Raw genomic sequence first — 27,052 nt, 5'->3', positions numbered from 1 at the left:
ACATAATTTTCCCCATCATAAAACTTAACACTGGTCAGGCCACTTAATGTGGTTTAGATTCCAAAAGCCTGTGAAACCACCGAAATTTAGGAAGGAAACCACAAAGACTAGAAAAATAAATTCAATCTAAAAAAAAAAGAGAGATCATGTAGTTGGCCATTTGTGATCTTGTATAACAAATGGTGAAATGTTATTTTCTTTATCATGGGGACCCGATGTTTTCTGTCTTCACTGAAGGTTAAACAAGAAGTAGGTTTGTTATATAATGGATATTGAGAAGGGTAAATTTCTAGACGGTTGGAAGACATTACAAATTATTCTTGAGATCTTTAACAAAATTAATAATCATTAAAATTTTTATGCATTTACTATGTGAAGAAAGTTTCCTGTATTACTAACAGAATTTTAAGAATGCAAAGTAGTTTATGTATTTTGGAGACTTCACATTAGAGACAGGTAAGAATCTTTTCTTCCTGGGATGATAAAAGCAAGGCTGTGACCAGAAATTCATTGAACTTAAACTCCCTTCCAACCCTCTGACTGAAGTCCACAGTTTATGCTATGTTTAGCATTTAAGATGTTTAAAAGGTGATTTTATATAACTGCTGAGAAGCTACACTGAGGGTGTGGTAAAACACACTCAGTTAAAATACAAACACAATGTGGTCCCCTCCGTTGTGAGAAGCAGTCCATTTGAGACTGTGCTATCAGCTGAGTGAGGCCTTGGTAAATGCCTGAATGGCAGAACCATGTCATTTGGGGGAATTAATTATTGGGAAAGGTCACGTGTAGTTGGAACTTGTCGTGATTTCATCTGAATTTAATGAAGCACATCTCATCAGCTTAGAAAGATTATTATTAGAGCTAACAGTAACGAAAATGACTTGTTAACCATACAAATTATTATTGGGGATGTGATGTTGATGGGGATGTTGATGGGGATGATGAATATGAAGCAAAAGCGAAGTTTCCTTCCTGAGGCAAGGTGAAGGACTTTGATTTTACTGAGAGCATTTTTCCAAGCATTGATAGACCATTGATAGACTATTTTATTGATAGGAGGCAAGAAAGAAAATATAATTGCAGAAATATCTCTTGCATGAGAAGATATATTTGTCCTATATTATTAACACTATAAATGAGGGGGAAATGCATTATTTTTATAAAATTAATGTTTCATAATGTACCAGGAAAATGAAAGATTACAATTATGAGTTGAAGTCACTTACAGGGTTAAAAATATTTTGAAGGATTATGTATCAAAGAATTATAGGTAAAATTCATCTTACTAATTTAATGAGAAATTCTTTAAAGGGGAAGAGTAGATTTAATTACACAAATAACATATATGCTTAAATGAGTTGAAAAATCTTTAGATTTTGTAAAGATGTGTGAATACATATATAGAATTGAAATAATATGACATAGGATATTCAATAATTCAGAAGAGTGAATGACCAAGTATTTTAAACACTTAAAACATCTGAAAGTTACATATTTTAGATAAAATTTAGCATCAGCAAGTAACTGTGACTAGCATAGGAACTAAAGAGAAACCCAATGAGAAAAGGAATTAGCAAATGTGTACTGTTGTTGGAGACCTGTTTCAGTGCAACTCTGTTTAAAATTCTCCATTCAGCATTACGTGACACCTCCAACAACAGCACAGAATGGAACCAAGTCAAGTTGTTGGTTCCTTTGGCTGCTTGGGGACCATGCACTGGCAAATGATCAGATTAGCGACCAAGGAAGGGGGGCTGAATCCACCCTATTCCTTGAGAGGGAAGTATTGAGCATCTGTTCCAATCTTAGTTCAGTCAGTACCAGAGTAGGAGAGTCAGTAGCAATGTGGATTTTCCCTTGTTGAATCTCTGCAGTGAAGATAGAGAACTGTGGTCACCCACCAACTACCTGTGAATGTCCTTCTATAGTCTCATCAAATAATTCAGTTCTTTTTTCCACCCTGCCTCTTGCTAACTTACCGTCCTTTACATATTCTACTGTGCAGTTTTAGAATTATATTTTTGACTCACCTTTGAATCTTTTTCAATTTATTCATATTTCTGTTAAATAAACAGTGAAGTTCCAAATTGAACAGAGAATTCTAATAAGAATTTATTTGCATTAAATTATAGGACATAGCTTGGAAATCCATCAGTTTTTTAAAAGACCAATGTTACATAATATTTAGAATCATGAATAATTTATTCACGATGGTGAAAAAAACCTATGTCTTATCTGGGCAAGGACTGTCTGACCCAACACAGCTCCCTCCACACCGTTTTTCTTTTTCTTTTCTTCTTCTTCTTTTTTTTTTTTTTGAGACGAAGCTGTAGTTAACATCTTTAAGTATAATGCAGTTACAGTGGAAAACTTCATCTCTTCATATTTCCTTTGAAAGTAAAGCTTTATTCATCAGACTGCAAAGACCACAGCAATTGCATTTCCGATCTCTAGAATGACTTTAACGTGTCACACTTATTAATAACCTTATGTGTTGTTATAGATTTGATTCATGTAGATCATTATCCCTACCTCTTTTTTCCTAAAATAATATTTGTATATGTCTGTGTTCATGTGTGTGTCTTGTTTTCTGACTCTGAAATGTTTATTATGCCTTAGACAGTTGCCCCAGGGAGATTATGTAAAAAAGCCTGGAGATGGCGACTCTTTTTATAGCGACATCCCTCCTGGAGTCAGCACAAACTCAGCATCTAGTTCTAAGAAGAGGTCTGCTTTTCTGTCGCATTTTCAGATTTCTACCTGTTCCATCACACATTATTCCATTAGTCAGAACATTTCATTATTTTGCAGCAGGTTTGATTACTTCTTCCTTCTTTCTTGAATGTTGAAAAATAGTATCCTTTGTTCTTTGATTACTCTGATTCAAAATGCCATATGCTCAGAACCACTTGTCTAACAAATCAGGCCAGAAATCAAATCAAAACGAAACAAAACAAGTAACATTAAATCTATATGGAAACCCTGGGGTTTTTCAGTCTTGCTCTTATGTGGCTTCAGAAACTGTACATGGTATTTCACAATATTTTTAAATGGTGAGCTTTATGTCATGTTTGGTAGTCAAAGAAAAAGGTTACTGCCATGCTTCAATATAAGTAGTTGTTAAAATAAATTGGTAATATGAATGCTGTGTTGAATATTTTAAAAATTTTAAATATGTTAAAAGCTAAGCTTGCTGTGAAAAAAAAGATTGCTTCTCTGTGAATCATATATTTGAATATTATGATTTTGCCTTTTATGCCTGGAATGATTATTTCTAGACTTTATGACTTAGAGCTTGGTGGCCAAATTAATTTAAGTATATTTAATGTTTGTGAGTCTTATAATATTGTGGGTGGGGTTAAGATATTATTTATATGTCTTAAACTTTGATGCTATATTGCTCCAGGATCTTGAGGTGTATAACACCACTTAAAATTCTGTATGCTTTATAATTGCTTAATAAAATAAGCTGATAAAAGAAATAAGTAGTTGGAATGTTTTAGGAAATGAGACATTCCTAAAGAAAATGAGACATTCATGGAAGGACACTAAAATATCCCCACAGTTTCTTTAGAATTGTCAGTAGGGGTGGAATGTATAGGAGAAAAGATTTGTAGCCCCTTGCATTACTTTGGGTATAGTAGTTACTTTGTAGGTTGAAGAAAGGGAATTTGCTAGTGTATTGAAAAGAAAGATCATCTCTTCTGGAGTTCTAAACAGAGTGAATCATCTGTAAAAATTCTGCTCTGAGTTTCACTCTTTATAAACAATCAGGAAAGAGAATAGAAGAAATTAGTTTCACACAGAGATCTGGGAACTCCATGTAGAAATGTCTTAAACATGAAGAGGTGTTTTTACTCAATTAACATAGCTTAAAGCAAAAGTAAAAATACTAGTTTTTGCATGAGGAGTACAGTTCTGTGGAAGGATGTTTGAAAAGTTATTTTTTAAAATTTATTGGAGGTCTTTTGGCTAACAGCGTAAGATTTACTTAAATTCTCTCAGCATATAAATTTTTTCTTGGCCAAATATTTAATTCTAAAGTAAATACTATGGTAAATAAGTGGAGAAATCAATGGATTTCATCAGAATTTCTGTTGTCCTTCCATAGAAAATAGGCATCATTCTTAATTAGCAAATTATGTTGAAAAAGTTCTAATCTAGGGAATTAATATATAATAATTATTTTGAGTTCCATTTATTTTCATTCATTAGTAGAAGAATTCCTTTTAAAATACACAATATTAGCATTAACTGGAGTAATATATGGAAAAGATTTTAAGTACAGTGCTGTTTTCTAAAGTTACCCAAGGAGAGTTTAAAATAATGATTTGAGTAATTTCCAGATTTTAGCAAAATCTCAATAATGGGTTTTGACTCTTAAGCTGTTAAAAATTGTATCAAATTATGTGACTTCTCCTAAGTATATGTAATTTGTTAAAATACTTTTCTTATGTGGCGCAAGGTAGGTGTGGAAGTTTTGCTTCTTGTAGACAGTTTATTTAAAGGAGCAGGATGCAATCAGCAGGAGGGCTAAGTGGTTCACTGGCTTTGTGAGAGTTACTTCCCTGGCAACATCCCATTCAGTTTGGTTATTGGACAATTAACTAACAGTGCTACATCCTGGGGAGCCATATCTGTGGAAAAAATGCCAATGCTTAGAAATTTTATTGTTTAAGGAAAAACTCAGTATTACTTTGATAAAGGTTAGTCAGGTTTATAGAGCAAATCTTAATGAAATCTCTTACAAGTCCATGTTGTCATAATATTTGAATGGAAACCATTGCTTTACAATTAAGAAACATCTATGGTGGGACCCCATTATAATGCTGCTGTTTGGGTTACATAACCGAACATGTAGTGAATTTGCTATCTGTAGTTGTGTTCTGGGGAATGTAACTGGCTTGCATTGTATCCCTGATACTTTTAATTTTGAGCTATAATAATGGGGTTCCATTGTATTTGACTTTTCTTAATTGAATGTTGTGTAATTCTGCCTTCTTCATGAAGACTTTCATGTTCTGTTCATTCTTTCATTTCAGATTTTTCTTTCTGATTTATTTTATTTAATGCACAGCGATGCTTAGAAATTTTGCTTACTGATTTCTAAACATTCATTTGATTATATTTTTGAACAATATATACACATTTTCAATTTCAGGTCAAATGGGCTCTCTCATTCTTGGAGTGAAAGGATTCCCGACACAAAACATATTTCAGACATCTGTGAAAATGGGCGACCTCGAAGTAACTCTTGGCAAGGTATAGGGTGGCATTCTGAATCCGTCTGTCCTCATAACTCAAGTTCTGTATTCTGTGGTCCCTGGTTGTAAAGACATGTTCTTTTCTGTAAGCCGTTCAGCTCTCCTCCCAGTAGACGGGAGGGCATTTATTGTGAGTTCAGTTATTTTTTCTTGGGTGGGAAATGATGGGATTTGATAGTACCAGGGCACCAGACACATGGAGAAGGCTGCCCTCTGGGTTGATGATGCTGGATGTGAATCATAGCCACTGGAATATCATGTAATTAAACATATGGCGATTTTAACTTATGTGCAAATCTAGCTATAAACCATCTTTTTTCAGGTAACCTGGGAGGCAACAGAAAGAAAATCAGAGGCAAAAGATTTAGACCTCGGTCTAATTCAACTGAGTAAGTCCGAACCTCTAATGGAGGAAAGGCATCCAGGGTCCTGTGCAGTTAGAGTGCGAAGAGTTAATTAACCAGATCGTCAAAGAACTGTAAACCATGCCTCTGGTCTTAGTTTTGTCTTTCAATTCTTTTTTTGCTATTTCAAAATTAACCATGGCTTTTCTCTTTTACATAGGCATCTCCGCAACTGTGCCCAAACCAATACTCACTGATAGCCTGGGGTCTCGCCCTTGTGCAGGCTTTTCCTCCAGTAACCTGCCATTGTGGTGTCTTGGTTCCGTTTGAAGGGAATTTTGATAACATTCCTTTCTTCTCATCACCCGGGGGCCAGCCATTGCAGAGGGCTCACCCTTCCTTTCCCCAGTATCCACACAGCCTGGAAGCATCAGGGGGCAATCCCACTGTCCAGAACCTAATACTGCTCACGTGTGAAACCACTGCCCTGAAGCCTCCTGGCTGCGATCTAAGCATTCTCTCAGACTCATGGAATTAGTTTCCCTTTTAAATTTTCCTTGTGAGGACATTTAAAAGGCCATTTACCTAAACTTGCTCTTTAACGGAATCATTGTCACTAAATGCAACACTATCCATTTGGACTGATAGCCACTCATTGTTTTTTTTTAAACTGGGGATTGGGTCTGAAGTTACACTTAAGTCATTTATAATGAGGTAAACACCATGCACATTTTTTGTTTTTCTCCACCTGATATAAGTACAAACAAAACTCACCTTCCCCAAGCCCTTATCTCTCGTCACGTAATAAAGCACATCCTTGCCATCCTTCTGGACCTTGCCACCAGGTTTTAATTAACCAAACCTTCCGGACCCATCTAAAATTTTTTTACTGGTATCTGACTGCAGTGCTAGTTATTATTTCCAGGATTGCTGTTGCTTCTTTATGCCTAAATATTTTTTAAAAATGTCAATAGCAGGTGTTTGTTAACTGCTTGTCAGAAACTTACGTTAGCTTTCCCATCATATACTCTGCCTTTCTGAGTCCAGGACAATAGCATTGCCCTGAAATTCGGACCTTTCTGCTGATGGTATTTTCTTATAAGTGGCTTGTAAAAGTTAATTAGAAGACATTTTAACATAGAAACAATAGATAGGTTCAAGTGATACCATTGCATGGTCCAGAATGGCACCATAGAACTCCATCATAAATAACTAATCTGTTAGAGTTTATCTTACTCATTCCCAAAGTGCTTGGATGCTTTAGGATTCATTGTTGGATAAACTCTTCTTGGAATGTTGTTTGATTTGTTTTGCATGAGGTCACCTGGTAAGAGCTCCTTAGCTTATCTCAGTTGCTCACTAGAGCAGATAAAACTGCAAAAGGTCCTTCAGAGTGTCTGTCCATTTCCTGTTGTTTAGTGTTCTTAACAGCATTTCCTAGGACGAAGCTTTAAAAACTCCTAAATAAAGAAAAAAAATCCAATGTTTATATTAAAGCTATGAATTTAGGACCCCCAGAGTACTTGGTATTTAGCAAGATTCATAACAGTATTTTTTAGAGTAGTCACTAATTTTTTTAAAAAATTTCTGTAAAATTCCCATGCATATCATATGATAAATATTGTGCTACAAACAGCCCTTGAGAAACTTTGCCTGTGAGATAATTCAGTAATATATTTTAATAAGATATAATAATGGAATCATTTTTACAAAAAAGGAAATATTAAGGACTCCCTCAGATTTTCAGACTTTCAGATTTGGGTTACATTTCTCGTGTTACCTAAGTGGAGCCAGATCTGGGAAGCTGACCACTGTTCTGAATTTCTACACACCTTATGTACAGGCGCTATGTATTTTTTTTCTTAAAAGGAATACTAATACATAGCATATCAAGAATTACGTGATAGGTTTTTTTTTATACTCTCCATATTTATTAAATAATCCCATTTGCTTCTGATGTAACAACATCATTCGTGTAACTGTACCAGGAGCAGAATGACAATGGACAAACATCTTTTTTTATTTTTAGACTAAGAGGTATTATCAGGTCTATTATTTCAACGTTCCTTTTAGAATCTCATCATCCCAAAGGAGGATGAGACATTGGGAACAAATTAAAAGATGCACCACAAATGCATACTCTGCTAAGTGACAACATAAAATATCTTTGTTTAATGTATTGTTTTCCCCCTGAAAGCTGTTGCATCTTCCTCACTGTTGTACATGATGTAAAAAAAAGTTTTGGCTTAGACTCTGTATTATATATTGTGTTTTTTACAGGAGGGAGCCCCAAGCAACCTGAGCCTGGGCACTCCCTCGCCCAGACAGTCCCCATCCCAAGGCATAAGCCCAGGGGGCTCTGACAGCCCCAGACAGGGAGTCTGGATCACAGGTCAGTCTCCACCTGCCCCTTCATTCTGGCTGCCACTTAATTTCCCTCCGAGTCCCTGCCTTGGCTGAGAGCAGGGTCGTTTGATCTCTGACCCCCCAACATCTGCTCACAAGGGGTCCTGGTCCAGCCAGCACCAGCTAATTTCCTCTGCCTTTCCATCCTGGAGACGCAAAGAGCTCTCCTATCCTGTCTAATGCATTTTTTGTTTTTTTTGCATGTTGCGCTACAAGCCAAGTCAAACCACATAGGCAGGTTTATAGCAGTTCAATAAAATCCCATCACTCCAGCCACCACTGCTGGGGATATTAGGAAGCCCAGTGTTAAGACACTTTCTGGCAGATCCCCAGAAGGAACAACAATTGAGAGTTCCCTTCAGTGACCTCTAGTGAAGTGAACACAGCCTTCTGAGATGCTCCATGAGATGGAGGAAGAGGTCCATCACGTGCAAGTCAAGCCATATGGCTGTATGTTTCATGGAACAGCCATGGTACCAGTCCTTTGAGCTGCTAAGATTGTCAGTGAAAGGAACACATGTCTCCTCGTGGATGTGGCCAACTGCCTGTGGGTGATTCAGTTTGCTGTGTGGCTATGTCTCACCCATAACAACAGCTGCATGGGCTTTTTCTATGGTTTTCCCCAGGCCAGAGCATTCACTAGTCTTCATCTGTGGCTGCACTCGCTTTTTGACTTTTTTTTTTGTTTGGAGTCTCAGTGGAAATATTTATGCAAGTTTTAATTGGCTATCTCTGTGAAAAAACACAAGTTGGCATGATTGTGGCTAAAGGCAAAAACTGCTGCGAGTTGCTCCTGAGTCAGGCGAGACTGTCTCAGCAAAAATGGTCTTATAAGCACATAAAGCACCCCACCCTTCCCTCGGGAGGGGACTTCATGAATTCATTTCAGGACATACCAGTGTTATAGACCAAAACAAGGAAAAGGACTATGGAAAAAAATAATCTAATTTGTTTATGTAACTGTGGAATTATAGTCTTGATATAAATGTATTTACAAACTAAAACTAAATATGGAGGAAAGAAGGAAACTTTAATCACAAATACTATATTTTATAATTTCCCCTGGTTTATTTCTAAATAACTTGAAAAGTTTTATAGAGCTTGGATCTTTATTGCTTATAGTGTTTCTATAAGTTATTTTTTAAATGAGAAAACTCAGTAAAACCTCCCAGTTCTTCCAAGACTGAATTTGTTGAATCTGTATCTGTTTTAAAAGAGCAAATTCTAAGGGGATGTACTCTTGCTTGGCTCCCTGGGTAAAAATAAAGGAAACTCTGAAAAAAACAAAAACCTTGCACTCCGAATTTTAATACCTTTAAGATTTTCCTTTGCACAGTCATTCTGATGGAGGCTTGGCCAGATCCATCAGTGAAATCTAACTAAGGTCATTATTATTGGCTGGCAATCGCGTACCTGCTGCTCAGACACTCAGAAGGCAACTTCTGAGGGCCCCTCCGTAGTGGACACAGCAGCCCTGTAGTCTGGAGTGCAACGAAGACGGAAGGAACACTGCGGCTGCACCTCAGTTACAAACCTGGGTTCGAGATCACGGAGGTCTGTCTGGACCACACTAAATGTGCGTTGGGGCTCCAGGATCAGAAGTGGGGGGACCTTTTCTGCTCCTTACAGAGCCACTTGGAGCACCTTTCTTGTTAATTCCAGCTTGGGATCCACTATCAGGAGAAAGACAAAGGCCATATAAAGTCTTTCTTTTCATATTGGAATGAGAACTTTGAGAACTTTGCTCCTTTGAATTGTTCCTGGGGGTATAGACCCAAACACCAGGTTGGAATTGTGGCCAGCTCAATGTTCTCAGAAAGCACCACTATCATTTGAAAATCAAGGAGCCAAATGAGAGGTGGCCTGGAAAATGCCACTTTGGAGGTGGGTGAGTGGGATTGCTGACAGAACTAGGATTGAAAGGGAGCTCTGTGTCACTTTGGGAAGCCACTGGGAAGGCTTTCCTGAAATGTGGAATACGTTCCAGAATGCCTTGAGCCCTGTTGTAGCTGTGTATACCCTCACGTGGTTGTATAGACTGCCTCATACTCACCCAGCACCCATCCTGGTTTATTTGCCATAGTCACGTGCATTTGGAGGGTGAAGAACATCCTTGCTAAGCTTGTGCTGTGTATTTTCAGATTTTCTATCTTGTTCTGCTTTCTTTGTTCCTTCCATTGCTTTCTGCAGGTATTTAAACCCATGGTTCAAAAGAGACTATAATGTAGCTAAGTGGGTAGAAGATGTGAATAAAAACACTGAAGGACCATACTTTAGGTATTTTACAAATTAATTTTATATCCTTTTCAAACTTTCCCAGCACATACGAATACTGTAGTGTGATTGGCTCTCTATCTTGTATCTCCCAATACAAGTTCCCAGAGGTGGAAAGGGTCCTTGTTTCTTTGCTGCCGTTTGATCTCTGTTTTTGGTTTCATGATCAAGTCTAGTTCCTTTCTGAATGTTTCAAATGAAGCCATTTGAAAGGGTTGCCATTTAGTGCATGTCTCTCTCACCATCTCGAGCTGTTTAGTAGCTTCCTCTTCATTTTATGCTATGTAGTGTTCAATGGGCATGAACCATCCTTCCCACTAATAAAGAAGCACTATTAACCTGAGCAATTTATTTTCTAGAATTTGGTTATTCCATAGTGCATTTTTCCTACTTACTCCCCTTACGAGTGCATAGTGCATACGAAAACTCAAGGAAAAATGTGGAAACTGGATGCAATTAGTGGAATTGTACTTCAAGTAAAAACAGTGAGGTGCTGTAACTTGAACCTTATTGAGAAAATATCGGCCACAGGAGAGTGTATGAACTGAGTGTAGTTTCATTTGTTCAGCGCGACCGTCTGCTCCCAGAGAAGCTGCGCTGACACTTGTTTTGCAGCTTCTCAGCAAAGCTAAGGAACTTTTTATTCCAATGAAAATGTCATGTCTAACACTTCAAATAGAACAACAAGCAGATCTGAAACATATTCTTGATTCACAAACAAGCAGATAGAGTCTCCGTACATTTAAGAAACTAGTGTATTCACTCAATTCACTGCAGCTCTGTGAAACATTAGAAGTCAAAAAGAGAATTTCCAAGAGCTTAATGGCATTTTTTCACTATAATATCAGAGTGACTTCATAGAGATACCTCTCTGCTCTATACCTGACTTCTGTGTGATGGTTAATGTAAAGAAGAAATATAGACTGAACTGCTTCCTCTTCTGAACATAACAATAAGCCTTCAGATTATTTATTGCCATGACTTGGGTCAGCATTTAACAGATATCAAAATATATATGTGAATTTAACTCTCAGCACCCATATAAGGTGGGCTTTCTCTTCCTGTGTACCATTTAGTTTAGATGTGTATAGTTTGAGAAAATGATTAGACTTACCTGCATTTTAATGGACCCATCCATTTGCATACGCCCCAAGGAAAGCATAACCCCTGCCTGCTCACAAAAATATATCCCGCTTCTGTGCCCCGTCCTGGCCTCCTGCCCTGTCCCTCTGCTTGTACCACTTTTCCACCGAGCCTCATACACATGCACTCACATTCAAACATCCCACCCTCACCCATAGCTCCCAAGATGGCCAACGTCAGGAAGACAGGTAAGATGGTTTTGAACGTTATTTGGAATCTTGGCTCACCTGCAGTCCCATTTCTTCTTTCTGTCTTCCTCAGGCTTGTGGGCAGATTGTAGTTTGGATCAGTCATGGAACTAAAACAGAAGGACTTTGGTCCTATGTGGACCAGGGCTTTTATACCTAAATGGACTTAGCAATTTTGTAGCAACAACTAATGAAATGGTACCCCGGAAGAGTTGATTCACCTCCCCTGGGTGAGCTGAGTGGTTTGTGTGGCTCCCAGAGAAGAGTTCACATTTTTTCATTTTTTCAAACCAGCGCCCAGGTCTGCCCAGAAGCCACATGACTGTGCGCAGTTTGGATGGGGAAATGCTTTAGCGCCCCCAGTTGCACGTGCAAAGCTGCAAGGGCAGTTTTAGAGGGTTCCTCAATCTCCTCTCTTTTTATGAGATGCAGGTTTCTTTGGTGGATAGTCACATTAAAAATTAATTATTGAAGATCCACATTTGTGTTTAAAGGCTAGATATAATTCAGCGGAGGGTTATAAATTATCTGTCATTTTGGGGGTTGTTAAGCATTACACTGGTCAGATTTGAAAATCAACACAAAATTTCTGTGGAAGTGGTGAATAATGGAGCTCTCCCAGGTCTTGTAATATAGTGATTCTAACGCAACAGGAAGAATTTCATCCGCTCTCTGCCCAAGCCAAGCCTCACTTTGGAGGCCCCGAGTGCTTCCGCAGCTTGGCTCTCCTCTTAGCCAACCCCATGCTTAAGCTCGGACCTGCTCCATCTGCCACCAGGTCACTCGGGATTATCTCTTCTGTCAGAACTGCCAACGAGGGCCAAGGTCACTTTACTAATCACCCTGTGGGGACTTTGTGAAGGCAGGAAACTGATCCAAAATACAGCCCAGCATTTTAAAGTATAGCATCCACATCACTATGAAGAGAAAAGTCAACTCCCAAAGACTGAGGGACCCGAGTGCCTCAGATGTGCTCCCTTCCCCAGCGGTCGAGTGACAGTGGTTTCTCAAATAGTGGGCGCATATGCAGGACATTAGGAAGGAGCAGGTGAGGTCAGGCCAAGAGAATTGTCTCCCCACAAGTAGATCCCGGAGATAGTTCCCTTGGTGACAGTGCTTTACAAGTTTTCAGGCATCCTTACTCTGGGGTATTATCCATTTGGTTACTCACTTTATCAATGGGTTTTGAGTCTACTTCCATGACCTTATGGAACATGCTGTAACTCTGAAAAGAAACTGTTAATAACTCACGTGTTGAGTGCAGACCACGTATCTTTATTTCTCACAGCATCATGAGAGGTAGGCATTCTTATTCCCTTTCTGCAGATGGAGGAAACCGAGGCACAAAGAGTAGCTCAAGGTAGCACAGCCAGTGAGTGTCAGGACTGGAATTACGAGCCTGGCTCCAAAGGCCTCCAAAGCCTGCCCCCTTTCCATTTCACTGCAATGACCTAAAAGAGCAGGGTGGACAGGGGCTATTTACATTCTATCCCAGGACATTTTATCAATCCTTCAGGATTAGGCTACTCTAAAATTTGCATAGGAACACAGTCAAGAGGTGGACCTGTGTCCCTTGTGTTGGACTGGCCTGGTGTTAGCCTGTTCTCCGGAGGCAGAAGGGAGCTGAGATTGGCCTGGCAGGCATATGTACTCAAGGCAGGCAAGGAGGGCTGATGTAGAGACACCACAATCTGTGGCACACAGGCATACTTGCACTGTGTGATTCTAAATGGCACCCACCATGGTCATGATGGTTTTCAAAAACACAGGATGATCTGGTTAGCATTTGTCCAAAGCCTACAAGTGAATGAGCTGGACTGGTGCCCAGGTTTCAGGGAAAGCAATTGGAACCACCAGGCAAATAGCCAGGGTCAGAACGCAGCCTAGAGATGGTTTTAAAGAAATATCTTAGACATTTGTGAGAAATGTTACGTTTGTTTTTGTTTTCTCTAAACCAATTATAATTGACCCTGCCTTATTCTCTGCTCTTATTCTGATTCGTGCTCTGGTGTTCTCCATTCCCCCAAGAAAATCCCCTTTATACTGTGGCAACTTACCACTCCCCACCCCCACCCCCACTCCAGGGCCCCAGGCCCCGCCCCCAGCTAAAACTGTCCTACTTGGCCTCTCTTCCCTTCAGGGGCCAAGTGTCAGTTAATTAGTGCATCTCTGTGAGAAGTAGTATAAGTGCAATTTCTTTGGGGTTCTGGAGAATACCTCCCCTTTGTTTTAAGTCATTATTGGCTTGGGCCATGGAAAGACATTTGAGGGGAAGACTGGACTCTCAGCCATCCTCATTGGGATGGCTGTGTATGTGTACAAAGCTGTTCACTGCGACCCATGGCCAAGCGGATGGCTGGTGTGACTTTGAAGCTCTAAGCTAATGGCTCATGCCATGGACATACGTACTACAACAAATCAGACCTGTCTCGCATGATGCCCTAACGTCACTGAGAGGTAGTTATTTGTTGGTGTCTCTGACTAGCTCTCTTGAACTTGGATATCTTGTCAGTAGTGCTTAGGCTAAAAATCCAAATCGAGGTTAATGTTCTTTGTTTTAGAAAGATGTACTTAAATATCTAAATTAAAAAGGTTGTCCTCATTCTATGCATGCTGAATTTGTTTACTAAAGATCTTAGTCATGCTTTGAAAATCATTAATTTCTGAATTAGAAAAATATGCTGTAGTCATATTTGGTTAACGCGCTCCACTGTGGAGCGTACTGTTAACACCAGAGAGGTCAATCGCCAGGAAGATCCCAACAGGTTCACGCTAAACAGTGGTCCTGGACATTTTCCAAAAATAGAGGGAACATTAGGAATTCTCAATGAAAAGTAGACCGAATCACTCTTGATTCTCACACTTGAGTGAGAATGCTCACTTTCATCTCAGGGCTTGTAGGAAAAGTTATTTGAAAACATTAGCTTATATTCAGTGTCCATAAAATAGACCATTTGATAACTCTGTCAGACCCAGAGCAAAGGATAATATATGGATGGGGGCTAAAATGTAAAGTGAGAGAAAAAAAGACACCTTTATGCAGTTGCATGCAGTGCAGGCAGAGATCTTCCCCTGCCCAGTGTCGCCCGCCCCCAGTTCCCCCTGGCTGAGCCAGGCACTCACAGGATGCAAAAGAGGCGCATTCTACGGAGACAGGTACTTCTACTGTACCGTGGCAGGGTAGGCAGATCAGTGGTGTGGGTCATTGCCACCGTGCGCCAGGAACTGAGGAGTCATGGATGTGAAGTGGTGGCATTTGTGACTGAATAGCTACTGCCGAGTCATCACATCTGTTTTCCATTGTATGGGTGCTTGACACTTTTCACTCAGCTGTTCATTTTTTTCAACTTTAAAGACAAGATGGCAGATACGGGCTTTTCCAGTGTGCTCAGTTTAGTCGCAAATATTACCACTGCATATGCAGAATCAAACAAGAACAGCATGATACGTTAGGAGCTTACAGAGAGCTTTCATATGGAATAACTCCATGATGAAGAGAACATGTTATCCGAATAGGAAGGGGTCTTGTCATATTGTGTTTGTTTTAGTTTAGCAAAATTCCAAAGTATAGCCCCCTTATTGGCATACCGAGTGTACCCTGCCTGAGTTATCAAGATCCACTTCTATGGCCTAGAATCCTCCCCTGTTCAGACATGCGGACTGGAGGGACTAATCAGACCATTTCTGTATGTTCTCATCAGACTCTCTGTTTGGCTGGAACTCTGCACTCCTTACTGCTTGCATGTTTACTAATTTATTATTAAAATCTCCGTACTTGCCTTTGTTCTTTCACAACTAACACACTGGCCTCCGAATGCATGAGTTTTGTGTGAACTGGTGTGGAATTTAGCAAACTAATACTTGCAGCAATTGTATTTTGGGACCTTAACAATATAATTGGAATAAGTGTGCTAAAAATAGTTTTAACAGTAAGCGGTAAAAATAAGGCAGAATATTGAGATGTTGTATACTTAATTTACTATTATGAGCTCTTAGAATAATATTACCCTTCTCCACTTCAGCTTTCTATTCTATAGAAAACTTCATTCTTGGCTTTCTAGTTGAAAGTATGATTCTGTGTACTAACATTCAAACAATCCATTGCAGTTATAAAATTAGGAAGATAAAATTCCAGCATTCCAGTGTTGTGAATGACAGATTATCTCCCAGTAGCTAACCCTGTGCAGTAGTGGCATATGAAAGTAGAAATCAGAGGGTTTGTTCTGAACCCACTTTTCAGTTATTTGCAAAAGACATTATGCCATCACATAATATTTATTCCATGTGTTCTCAACGTCTCAGGACTTTATCTCCTGCCAAGTCTCCTTCTTCATCAACTGGGTCTATTGCCTCCAGCAGAAAATACCCCTACCCCATGCCTCCACTTCCCGACGAGGAGAAGAAAGTGAACCGACAGAGTGCCAGGGTACGTGAAGACGTCTTCCTGATGCTGATGTCCTCTGTCGTTATCGTTTATCTTTGAGTTCTTATATTTAAAAGAGTTCTTTTTCCTTCTTTGTTCATAAGCAAAAGAAAAAATTGTTTGAAAAATATAGGATTCTTGGGGCTTTGGAGCTAGATTTATATTTGCAAATGAGTTTAATCACTGCATTGATAAGTGCTAGAAATATTTGGTATATATTCATGATTTATTGTCATATATTTATATCTTTTATTCTTCAGTGTCACTAGTATATTACAACCTGGAATAGACAAAAACAGAATGTCTTTTGCTTTATCAGTTTTTCAATCTACCTGAAAATGCCAGAGATTAAACTAGCCTCATTTCCATGCCCCGTTTGTTTACTCAGACCTTTCACCGGCTAATAATAACCAATTGGATTTTAGAAGGAGGAACCCAGGACAGAAAAGCAGATCAGTGTCTTGGAAATGGGGGAAGAGTTTGGCAATAAGGAAAAAGGGCTTCGAAATTTGTCATATTTAGAGTATGGTAAAGGATATTGTGAAATTTAACAACCTTTTATATTTAAAAAAGCCAGATTTAACACAATATATTGAGTTGATTATTTTTATAAAAATATGATTCACCAGAAGTTGCATTTAAATACTAAGTCCTCTTTTACATCTTAATCACGATTCTAACCAGTCTCAGGTTCCCAGAACAGACCCATTATGTGAAATGTGAGATGCCATGGAGTTTGGAGAGGCAGGCCAGCTCTCAGAGGCTTAAGTGAAAAATGTAATTGAAGAATAATTACCATAACTGATGTCCAAGCTCTGTTATGATCAGTTATATTATAATGTTGATCTTCTCAGCAATAATGTTTGCAAAAGAAGTAATATAAAACAAATCTTTAGAAGCATGGGCAGCTTTCTCTGCTTGTGGGTCCTAGGTCCCTAGGCCTTTTGGCTTTGAAAGATATTTCAAGGCGTCTTTGATCCTGAACTTAAATTTTGGGGTTCAAGGTAAACATGGATCGTTCAAATTTTAATGCCCTCAAATCAAAGTCAGTAAGAAAACACACTAAGAGCTGATTCTGTCACTGTAATAAAAAAGACTTTACAAACAATCAGTGGTGCTTTGTTAATCGTACAAAAATTATCTTCATATGTTAATATGGGAAATGGTAAAAGATGGAAAGGAAGAAGGTAACTCAGATTCCCAGCATCCAGCTTTCAGGGCTTTAAAAAAAGACTTGTTAACAGGCATTCAGTTTTTCCCGATGTACTTATGGTGATGAAATCTAAAGGGATCTTACGCCTTCCCTCCCCAGGGAATTGCCAAAGTATAATACTCCACCCTTTCCCCCGATAAATTGTCCACATTGCTGCTTTTGTTCTTTCTACTTGGCGACAATCTCTCAGCTGTTGCCATGACAGGGTACAGGTTATTAATGAAAATAACAGATCCCCAGAAGAAATGTTTGGCTGTGGCCCCGTCCCTGGGCTGAGAGGGGCAGTTGTGCAGAAGGCCTGGTTCGTTCTGTCCACTGTGGAGCAGCCACAGGTGCATGTAGCGGCGTCCTGCAGCGTAGGCAGCCCCTGTCTCTAGGCTGTCTGTGTGGGCTGTGGAGAATCGAGCTAGCAGATCTTTCTATCAGCACCCCCTCCGTTATAGCTGTCCAGCCATGGCCAAGGTCATGCATTGTTCTAAAGGTGATAAGTTGGCAGCTCTCAGCTTCTGTTACCTTACAGGGATAATTGAGACCTTCAGGTTTTCCCAATGTCATTACTTTGTGCCTCTCTTCTTTCTGCAAGCTGTTGTTTATTTTTTAACCTCCATAACCATTTGTGAGGGAACTGGGCTCACTGACGTCTGTACCCTTTAGTACTCCATGCCATTGTCTGAGCATCAGTTAGAACTTCCTTGCCTCAGACACCCTGGGAGTCATTCATTTTCTCTTGTCCCCACCAACAGGTATTAATCCGCACACAGTGGTCCTCACAGCTGAGAGACTTGGTTTCGAAAGCAGGAGATGGCTGTCTTTTCAGTGACCTATGGTAGATGACATGGGCGTGTGTACCGCAATCCTGTGGGGTAGCCCCCATGGACATCAGACTGAAATTTCCATGGAGATACAAAAGAACATATTAAGGGAACCTAAATAGAAATATCCACTTAGTCCTTTACCTATTTCTTCTTTTTCTTCCCTAGAAACTCATTAGTTACATAGCGACATGCCCCAGCCAGATTTCCAGTAAAAATGAAAATTGGATGCAACTTAAGTCACACTTAGTTTTACTTAGGTTTTCTTTGTTCATGTTTATAATAATTAAACCCAAATCACATTGTCTAGAAACAGTTGATCAGCTTGATCTATTTTTTTAAATCAGCCTGCCTTCTCTGGTGCACTGAGTTGCATTCATATTTAATCATGCCAAAGTTGTTTCCAGTCCATTAAGGCAATTACCGAACATCACAGAAGTTAGATATAAACCAGGGCCAATATAAAGAACTTGTGGCAGGGGCAGGGAGAGGGAAGAGGCGAGGGAATTAAGAAACTGACATCCTGCCCTGGATGCATCATTGTACTCTGATATGTCAGGTCCCAAGAGAGGACAGTTTTCTAGGAGGCAGTGATGGAATCGGAGGGTGTATAGCCTGGTGATAGGCCCAGGGCAGTGATTTTTAAATGGGTGATGGTGGTATTGATGGAATTATACTCCCCTGAGGTCAGTACTTCTCAGTGTTGGCTGCACAGGGGGTTGTTTGAAGGGTGTTTAAAATACACTGATGCCTCAGTCCCACTCAGAGAGACTTTGATTTGGCACTGCCTTGCAGTGTCCCCAGATCACTGAGATGGGCAGGTGGGTTGAGAACCACTGTTCTTACTGCTCTATCAGAGTCCTGGGGAAAGAAGGGGATACTATTTTTTTAAGGATTTATTTTTTATTTTTAAAGAAAGGGGAAGGGAGGGAGAAAGAGAGAAAGAGAGAAACATCCATCAGTTGCCTCCTGCATATGTCCCCAATCGAGGACCTGGCCCGAGACACAGACATGCGCCCTGACCGGGAATCAAACCGGCAAGCTTTCGCTTCACAGGACAATGCCCAACCCACTGAGCCACACGAGTCAGGTCAGAAATGGTGCAGTTTTAAAAAATAATATTTTAAATTATTCATTTAAGACACAGTATTCATTTTTTTCAAAATTTTGAGTTACATTAAATGAGGATGTAAAGGTTTTTTGTATTAAAAGATGACAGTTGTTAAGAAGGTTGCGACATAGGTTTAGAGGTAAGAGAGTTAAAAATTAGTGTTTATTTTATCCATTTATTAGACTTCTTAAACTAGACACTAGAGTGCACAGCCACAGTCTCATAAGTATGGATGTAATCACCAAATGTCTTTCGCCGTCATAGCTCTTAATACAACTGCTTCCTGCTTTCATGATGTGCGATCTGCTCTTCTCTGTTGTGCAGCTATGGGAGACATCCATTTAAGACCAACTGTTTACATGTGACACATCGAAACTGTTTACTTCAACTTTTATAGAAACCCAGCCTCATGGAGCCACTGCAAATCTATCTGCTCTTCAGACGATACGAACACCCTCCGAGATGCCACACGCGAGGAGAAGCCCAGTCTCACATCTGGATACTATTTTCTTTCTGTCATTGGCTTAAGATTTAACTGAACCCTGAAAAGAGCTACTGAACTGTTACACTATCCTATGGCACAGTAAAGGTATCGGTATGTTAATGGATAATTCGCATGACAGATATATGTAGAAATATCACTAAAATTAACTCACATGACCCAAATGTAGCAAGTTTTCTAAGGGACAATAGTGGATTCAGAACTTGACATTCTGAAGCACATCCTCATTGTAGACAGTAATGCTATGTGCATGAAGCTTCTGTTTATTGTTTTCCACGTTTACGGAGACAACATCCTGCGACAGACACTAGCATGCAGGGCTAAGGCATATAGGATTCTCCTGCAGGACTTTACAGCTTTGAGAGGCCAATATTCCATATGCTAAATTTAAATATGTATTTTTTATTTCTGCTTTTTTTTTACTTTTCATATTTATATCAGCATACAAGGACAATTGTACATATGTAAACATTTTTAAAATAAAAAAAAGCAGCTGTTACTTACAGTGTATTTTGCCAAATGCCTAAAAACAATCAGTCACAGTCACAGTCATGTCACTGTTGTCCACCAGACGGTCTTTGAAGAGCGTGAGAAGCTGATGTTGTGAATTTGGTGGTCAGTGCTGTAAACATGTCTCCATAATTGGTATTTGTCCAAAACGTGTGACATCCCTTTATACCATGCACAGTCTGGTGGCAATTTTATTGAGCAATTAATTGACCAGGAGATCACATGCCCAGCAAACGTGTGGCCCCCGCACCCTGTGGGGGCAGGAATCCAGTGGTGCTGCCGTCCACCTGCAGGCCCTCCACCGCCCGTAGCTGCTCCTGGGAGTCCTCCAGCCTGTCCACTTGGCTTCTGGGGCTACAGTGGCTGCCTCCGCAGCCGTTATTTTCAGCACAAGAGCACATCTGCTGGTCTCACTCGGGAGGCTGTGAGTCCCACAGCAGTCACTCCCACTGAGATTACGCAAGTTCATCCAGAATAGATGAGACCACAGGCTGCGGATGCATTAGTGGCTCCCAATTTGCCAATACTGTAACCCTTTGTGGCCTAAAGTTTTGTTCTTTAACAAAACTGGTAGCCACCCTTATCTGTGAAATGAATGACTCATTTCAATAGAAACAACTTTCACACTGTTCACGAAGGATATTTATCCTTAGTGGATGCTTGAGTCCCAACCGGTCATTCTGCACTGACTTGGAAGCTAGATGAGGGAAAGTTCCACCAGCTGGGTGGGGAAGCCTCAACAGGCCACAGAGAGTTAAAAGAAATCTAAAGCTACAAGTGTGCAGCCACTTTGAAGTCACCCAAACAGCTGGCCGAGAGAGACGTTTTGAGCTCCAAATTTTTTTAATCCATAGAAAACTCAGAAATCTCTGTGAAAGCCCCTTCTTCAAAACCCGAGTTTGATGGCCATCATGGTGCAGCTCTGTCGTGCTGAAAGAAAACTTTCCTAAGGAGACTCCCCGGGTGAGCTCAGAAATTGGTGGGATCCACCAGATGCTTGGATGTGAAGAGTACTTCTGAGTTTCTTCGTTTCCTCTCCTTCTTGAGAGGAATGGGACCCGCAGACAAGGTTGCAGAACTCTCTCCCAGGATCATTCATGGACAAAGTGCATTTCACTCTTACATGTAATCTCTCGGGACGGCCAGGCTCACCGCGTTTCTGTCTCCCAGTGCATCATCTCTCTTCTGAAAGTCTTCGAAGATGTGTGTACATCAGTTTGATCAGCCAGATTATTAAAGTATAAACAGCATTTTTATGACAAGAAGGGATGTAACTCTTGAGACTACAAAAATGAAACAAAACAATACAAACGATCCATCTAACTAAGGTCTGGGTGAGTGCTGGTGACACGGCCACCTAGGGCAAGCCGAGGACAGGGGGGCAGATGGGTGTAAAGGTACAGCAGGTAAAGTGGCTTTGACCGAGGTCACTGTAATGTGCACTGAATGTTTTCTGGTGTTGAGTGTATAAAATGCTAATGCTATAAGGTTTATTTTGACTATGAAAGAGTTTATAGATTTGAATGTAAGGTACCTGGTGTATATATGCTCCCTAGCTACAGTTACACCAACCCTAATTTGAAAGAATCCTCACGCAAATGGATAGCTACATAATCACAGATCTCACTCCCCCTTTTCTCACCTTCTCAGTTATTTTACATGAAAATTATTATTTGAAGTGAAAATCATTATTATGTACCTTTTGGGTGACGTAGTCATCTTCCTAGTAATAACTTTCATATGGAACTGAATGAAAGTGTTTTTTTTATTTTATTTGCAGAGAGATTATGATTTTATAGGAGCTTTAATGTTGTATTGTCAGTATTTACTGTATCTAGGAATGTTAAGCATTCTTACAGCCACTTGCAAAATTCGTTGGCAAGGTTATCATCTTAGTGGGTAATTTCAAGAAGCATGTGTTGGTGTTTCGGATGTACTCAGTGTAATACTTACGACTTTTCACCACGGAGGCAGGGAGAAGGGGCTCATGACACCAAACACAAGCACAACATCCCTGTTACTTTTCAGAATATCTACTCTGGAGAGGGACTTGGAGGCCACATAGCCGTTTGTATCGTGCCACTAATGCTTATGTCCCCCAGTCCACCGGAGGGACTGGCGTGCCTCGCAGAGAAGAGTGGTGACTTGGCCTTCCTGTCCCATTGTATGCCTTTTTCCTCTCCTTCCAGAGTTTTGTGCGTGGGTAAGACTTTGGATTGACAACCCCACTGCCTGAGATATCCCATTCAACCCATAGTCATGACAGTGTAGTGCAATTTAATTTAAAGAAACACTTAATAATAAAACATACTATAACCCAGTGAGTTTTATCCTAAGGACACAAAGCTGCTTATGAAAATGAGGTCTTCATTTACCATATAACAGATTAAAGGGGAAAAACCACGTGATGATATCCATAGATGAAGGAAAAAACATAAATAAAGGTAAAAATCAGTAAGGAAACACAAATGTACAAATGTAAAGAAACATTTGCATCTCTTCTAAGAGTGGCACCAGTGGAGGGGAGGGGGAACCGGGGGCCCTGCAGGACTGGGGGTCACTCTAACTGGTCTCTGTGCGCGGCCAATCCCCCTCTAGGCAGGAAGTGCCCCCCGCCCCTGCGTCTCCCAGCTCCGCCAGGACCCCCAGCCCCAGGTTCTGCACTCTGTGGACCGGAACAAACCAACAGTACAGCATAACAAGGGCTTTCAGTTTGCTGCCGTTGCTGAATTTTTTTTTAAGGAACTATTTCTTTAAAAAGAAAGTTGACTAAGTAAATGTAAGGTTAAAATGACAAATGTATTTTGATACAGGTGCTTCTTAAGCGATAAAAGCTTCTCTCTCACTTTCCCCTTGCTTTAAAAAGGATTTTAAAATTGGGTTTATACATAAGGTCAGTCCAGTATAGATTTCTGAACATAAGATTGATAAGGTTTCTAAAATAAGTTGCTGAAAATACAGAATTAGGTATTTTGCACATTTCCATAGAAAGAAGCTACCTTTCCCTCACTCTCTCACTGATTCCATTGAAGATTTGCAAAATTTAATCCTGTCCATGGTCAAATCTCTTGGGGCTACTTCTTATCTTTGTAGATTTTGTTTTTTATACTTATGTTACCTATAGTTCCCTATGGGCCAGAGGAAATACGGCATCACCATTCACTTCTTTCAGTGTTTCAAAATCAGGTTTATTCATTTATTTATTTCATCTATTCTTCATTTTTTGCTGTGATATAGTTCTATTTTAACATATATTTAGTGCTTTAAACATATATATCCTTGTGTTGTTCAACATAATAATAAATCTTAACCTAAAGAGAAGACTATTTTATTTCACTTCATCTGACTTGAAGGAGAGGGAAGTTTCTGGAAGGCTTTCGAGAGGCGTGCAGAGGATACGGGAGAACGAAGCGCAGCACTGAGTGAAGCGATGCTGGCGGGAGGGGCGAGGAGACAGCTGGGCCAGGCCTGAGGAGGTAGGGCTCCCCCGCGGGCTGCTGCTGGGGCCGCCCCGGGCAACGCACGTTCATGCCGTCCTGCCGGCTGCTAAGTCGGCAGGAACTCTGTATCAAATGCTCTGACTCTCATTTGCGGCATAATGTCTACTTTTTATCCTAGTCCTAATGATCTTCCTCCTTTCACTTTTATGTTTTCCTCTAAATCTGCCACCCACATGCTTTTGTTTTTAAATGGAGTCAAGATGAATTTCTCATTCTCATTATTTAGTAGCTTAAAATACAAAAGCAGCACATATTTATATGGAATAGAGCTTTACTCGGGGCTCAGATTTTTTATTTTTCCCCTCTGAAATATTTTCTGAATTGGTAAGACTACTCTGATTTTGGATGCAACTTTTCTCTGGCTTGGGGTGAGCTAAGGACTTTGATAAACAGCTCCCCTGATTATTGCACCCACAGGTGGCCAGCTTGCTCTTGTGAAAATGGGCTGAAAGGCAGCAGCTTACCCTGCTGTGTGTGTGCGGGGGTGGGGGCAGGTGAGTGGAACAGCCACACCTGCTGGGAAATGTTGGCGCATGCTCATAGCATATGCTCTGTGGTCAGGTGCTTTTAATTGCCAGAGGAGCTTTTCCATGACACCTACGGGTGCTGAGCAAACAAAGATCCAATGAGACTTTAGATACCAGGGGATAATATTTCTGGTCACATTTTATTTATCACTTTGTCAGAGTCCTCAGAATGGAGCATCCTCTTGTTCGGCTTCCAAGTAGAAAAACAACATTCAAAAACAAACAAAAACCTGCTTAGTACTTTTCTCCCTTATATCCAGAGCCTGACAAACAGTCAGCATTCTCGCTGTGGGGTTTGAGATTCCCCCAGACCCTTCCTACTTCCGAAGTCGCTCCCCCTTCAGTAGCTGTCAGCCCTTTCCTCCTGACTGGGAACTTTCACTGTCATAGAGGTGAGTCCCTTTTTTTTCTTTTTCCTTTTTTTTTTTAGTGCCTGTGTTGGCCACTTGGGAGAACCACAGGGATGCTGAACAGGGGGTAGAGGCACCTGTAGCCTTTTCCCCTGGGCACCTAGGCATGGATTGCACTGTTTCTGGATGGAGGGGAGATAAGCTGCAGCCAGCCTTGGGCTCCTGGGGTATTTAGTCCTGGCAGAGGAGCAGAATGTAGAGCCACACAGAGCTCCAAAGCTAACGGTGCAGGCAGGCACTTGGGGTGAGGCAGGGAGAGAGGTGCCAAGTGCCTGCGACTGAGCTGCATGGTTTGCAGTTTTACTGAGTGTTGGCTTTACGAGTACTTCACGGTCCAGTCCATGATGAGCCAGTCACTGCTTCCTGTCGCATCGGCACTGAGCCTGCATTGTACCGGGAGGTGCTTCTAGGCTGGAAAGGTTTTACTCAAGAGCATTGTCATTTCATGTTTGTAAGAATCCTTGCAGTCAAAACCAGGGAAAATGTGTTTCTTCTTTTTCTTTTTTAACAAAAAGGCATACAATGAGACTAGCAATCTTGTTAAAATAATGCATTTGAAAAATAAAGTTTTCAGTTTATGAAGAAAAGGACATTTTCCTGTCAAACACAAACACACACACACCCCAAATACTAATCTACATTGACTGTAGGGCCTAGCCTATTTGTAGTTTCAGATGTGGGTTTGTTTTTATGGTCAAGCTCTAAAATAATGAAAATAGCCCCCAAATCTTTAAACACAGAGGTGCTAAGTTATACCAGGTAACAATACAGAAAGTGCTGATATGAATATATTTACTAACAATCCAAGAGTTCTGCTAAATTATTTGTGTATCACTGCCTAATTAGAAACCCTACTTTCTTTCCTAGTCCAGCACAAAAATCAAACTGTGATTCCACAGTCTTTTTAGTGGGTAAAATGATCCAAGACTTTTGTTTTATATGGAAGACTTTTACTTTTTACACTAGCTTCAAAAGTGCTTAATGGTAGAGGTTTATTCAGGATAACTAAGCATGCACTCCTTTCCTAACTTGCTGGGAGAGACTTGCCCCAATAGCATCCCCTACAGACAGACAACTTGTTAGAAACTGGACCTTCTCCCTAAACATGGCAGTTTATACGTTAGCCAGTGTAGGTCTGTGGCAGTGTTTTCCACGTCTGTCATTGTCCAGAGGTGACGGCCCATCTACAGACAGTGGCAGTACTTTGTGGAGAAGTGTCCACAGCAGCGCGGCCTCACTTTTGGTAACCGGGTCATCAGCGTGCATATCTTAGATTGGCTTTGTCTGCACATTCTGTTCTCTCTGCCTCTCCGCACTTCAGGTTCTTAAGCTATTTTAAAAATAACTGGGTTTTGGCAAACACCAACTGAAATGTGTATGGCAACCGCTTTCGTGAGCAAGTGTGATTTGTTTTATGGCTGTTCAAGTTATCAAGTTCTTATATTGTAGGTTATCAAAAATCTTGCTGTTTTTAAAGGTTACTGTAACTTGAGGTTCAAATTTCTGGCACAATTTTATTAGTATTCACTTCTGAAGCTCATAAGATACCATGGTTTTCTATGTTACTCTCCTTGTAACATCAATAAAGTAACTTTCAATACAAGACCAGTGTTATTTTGACGCGTAACTCCTTTAATCCTATTTTCCTCCCAGCCACTGCTTGTCTGTCAGCTTTGTGGGAACAATGTTGGGGGTTTTCTTTTCTGTTCCACTGTCCAGGAGGGGCCATGAGTGCTGTAAGAAATACAGTGGTCCTGTGCTGAAGGCTGAATGCTTGATTTCTTGGGCAATTTCCTCAGCTGGGTGGCTGGCAGGGCCTCCTGCATTTACCCACCTGCTTTGCCTCTTCCCGCACTGTCTCCGGTCCTAACAAGGATCAGCTTCCCACCCTGACCTAGAGCCCAGGCGGCGCTGCTTATTGAGCTCACCTGTGCTAGACTCAAAAGCCACGGGCCTTGGGAGGTTCAGTTTGAGTTCATGCGTTCATTGTCTAAATAACTGTTCCACCTGGCCACTCCATGGTCCCCCAGGCAGCCATTCTGCCCACCAGTCTTTGCCTTGGCACTTGCTCCTTCCCTTACCTTTAGCTCTTAGTCTGCTGAAGAAAAAAGTAGTTATATGTGAGAAGAATAGAAGTCATTGATTAAGGGCTTGTACATTTATTATGAGTAAAAAATTTATGGTGATTACACAGAGCTCCATTTCTTGTATTAATAATATTTTAGGCATATGTAATAGTTCATTGAGGTGAACACTGAAATGAACCCACTCAGCTGAGCGAAGGCCAAGTCTAGTGCAGAGACAGCAGAAGTCTTAGCTCACACGCCAGCTCACGGACCGACGGCACCACCTGGAACGTCATGCGGAAGTGGGGCCTGGGCTCCACTTTGGCTTAACAGGAGACAGCTGTGACTGCTGTGCG

The 27,052-nt window shown here is 40.5% G+C and overlaps 1 protein-coding gene across 12 annotated transcripts in view; it reads left to right on the top strand.

Moving 5' to 3' along the window:
• Nucleotides 1–26,233, top strand: part of ADAM22 (ADAM metallopeptidase domain 22) — a 225,747-nt gene extending 199,514 nt beyond the window's left edge. For 3 of the 12 annotated variants that reach the window (XM_028525787.2, XM_028525786.2, XM_036010652.1), the window contains 6 exons: nt 2,623–2,817; nt 5,165–5,265; nt 5,590–5,656; nt 10,208–10,294; nt 15,925–16,048; nt 19,506–19,693. In XM_028525787.2, the coding sequence (XP_028381588.1) occupies nt 2,623–2,817; nt 5,165–5,265; nt 5,590–5,656; nt 10,208–10,294; nt 15,925–16,048; nt 19,506–19,526 (595 nt within the window). In that variant the 3' untranslated portion in view covers nt 19,527–19,693. The other 9 variants (XM_036010651.1, XM_028525790.2, XM_028525792.2 and 6 more) reach the window with 7 other exon arrangements.
• The last annotated feature ends 819 nt before the right edge of the window (nt 26,234–27,052 follow it).

This window comes from Phyllostomus discolor, chromosome 10 (genome assembly GCF_004126475.2).
Source record: "Phyllostomus discolor isolate MPI-MPIP mPhyDis1 chromosome 10, mPhyDis1.pri.v3, whole genome shotgun sequence".
NCBI lineage: Eukaryota > Metazoa > Chordata > Mammalia > Chiroptera > Phyllostomidae > Phyllostomus > Phyllostomus discolor.
Note: the sequence above shows the minus strand (reverse complement) of the source record. Positions and strands in the feature narration are given on the sequence as shown.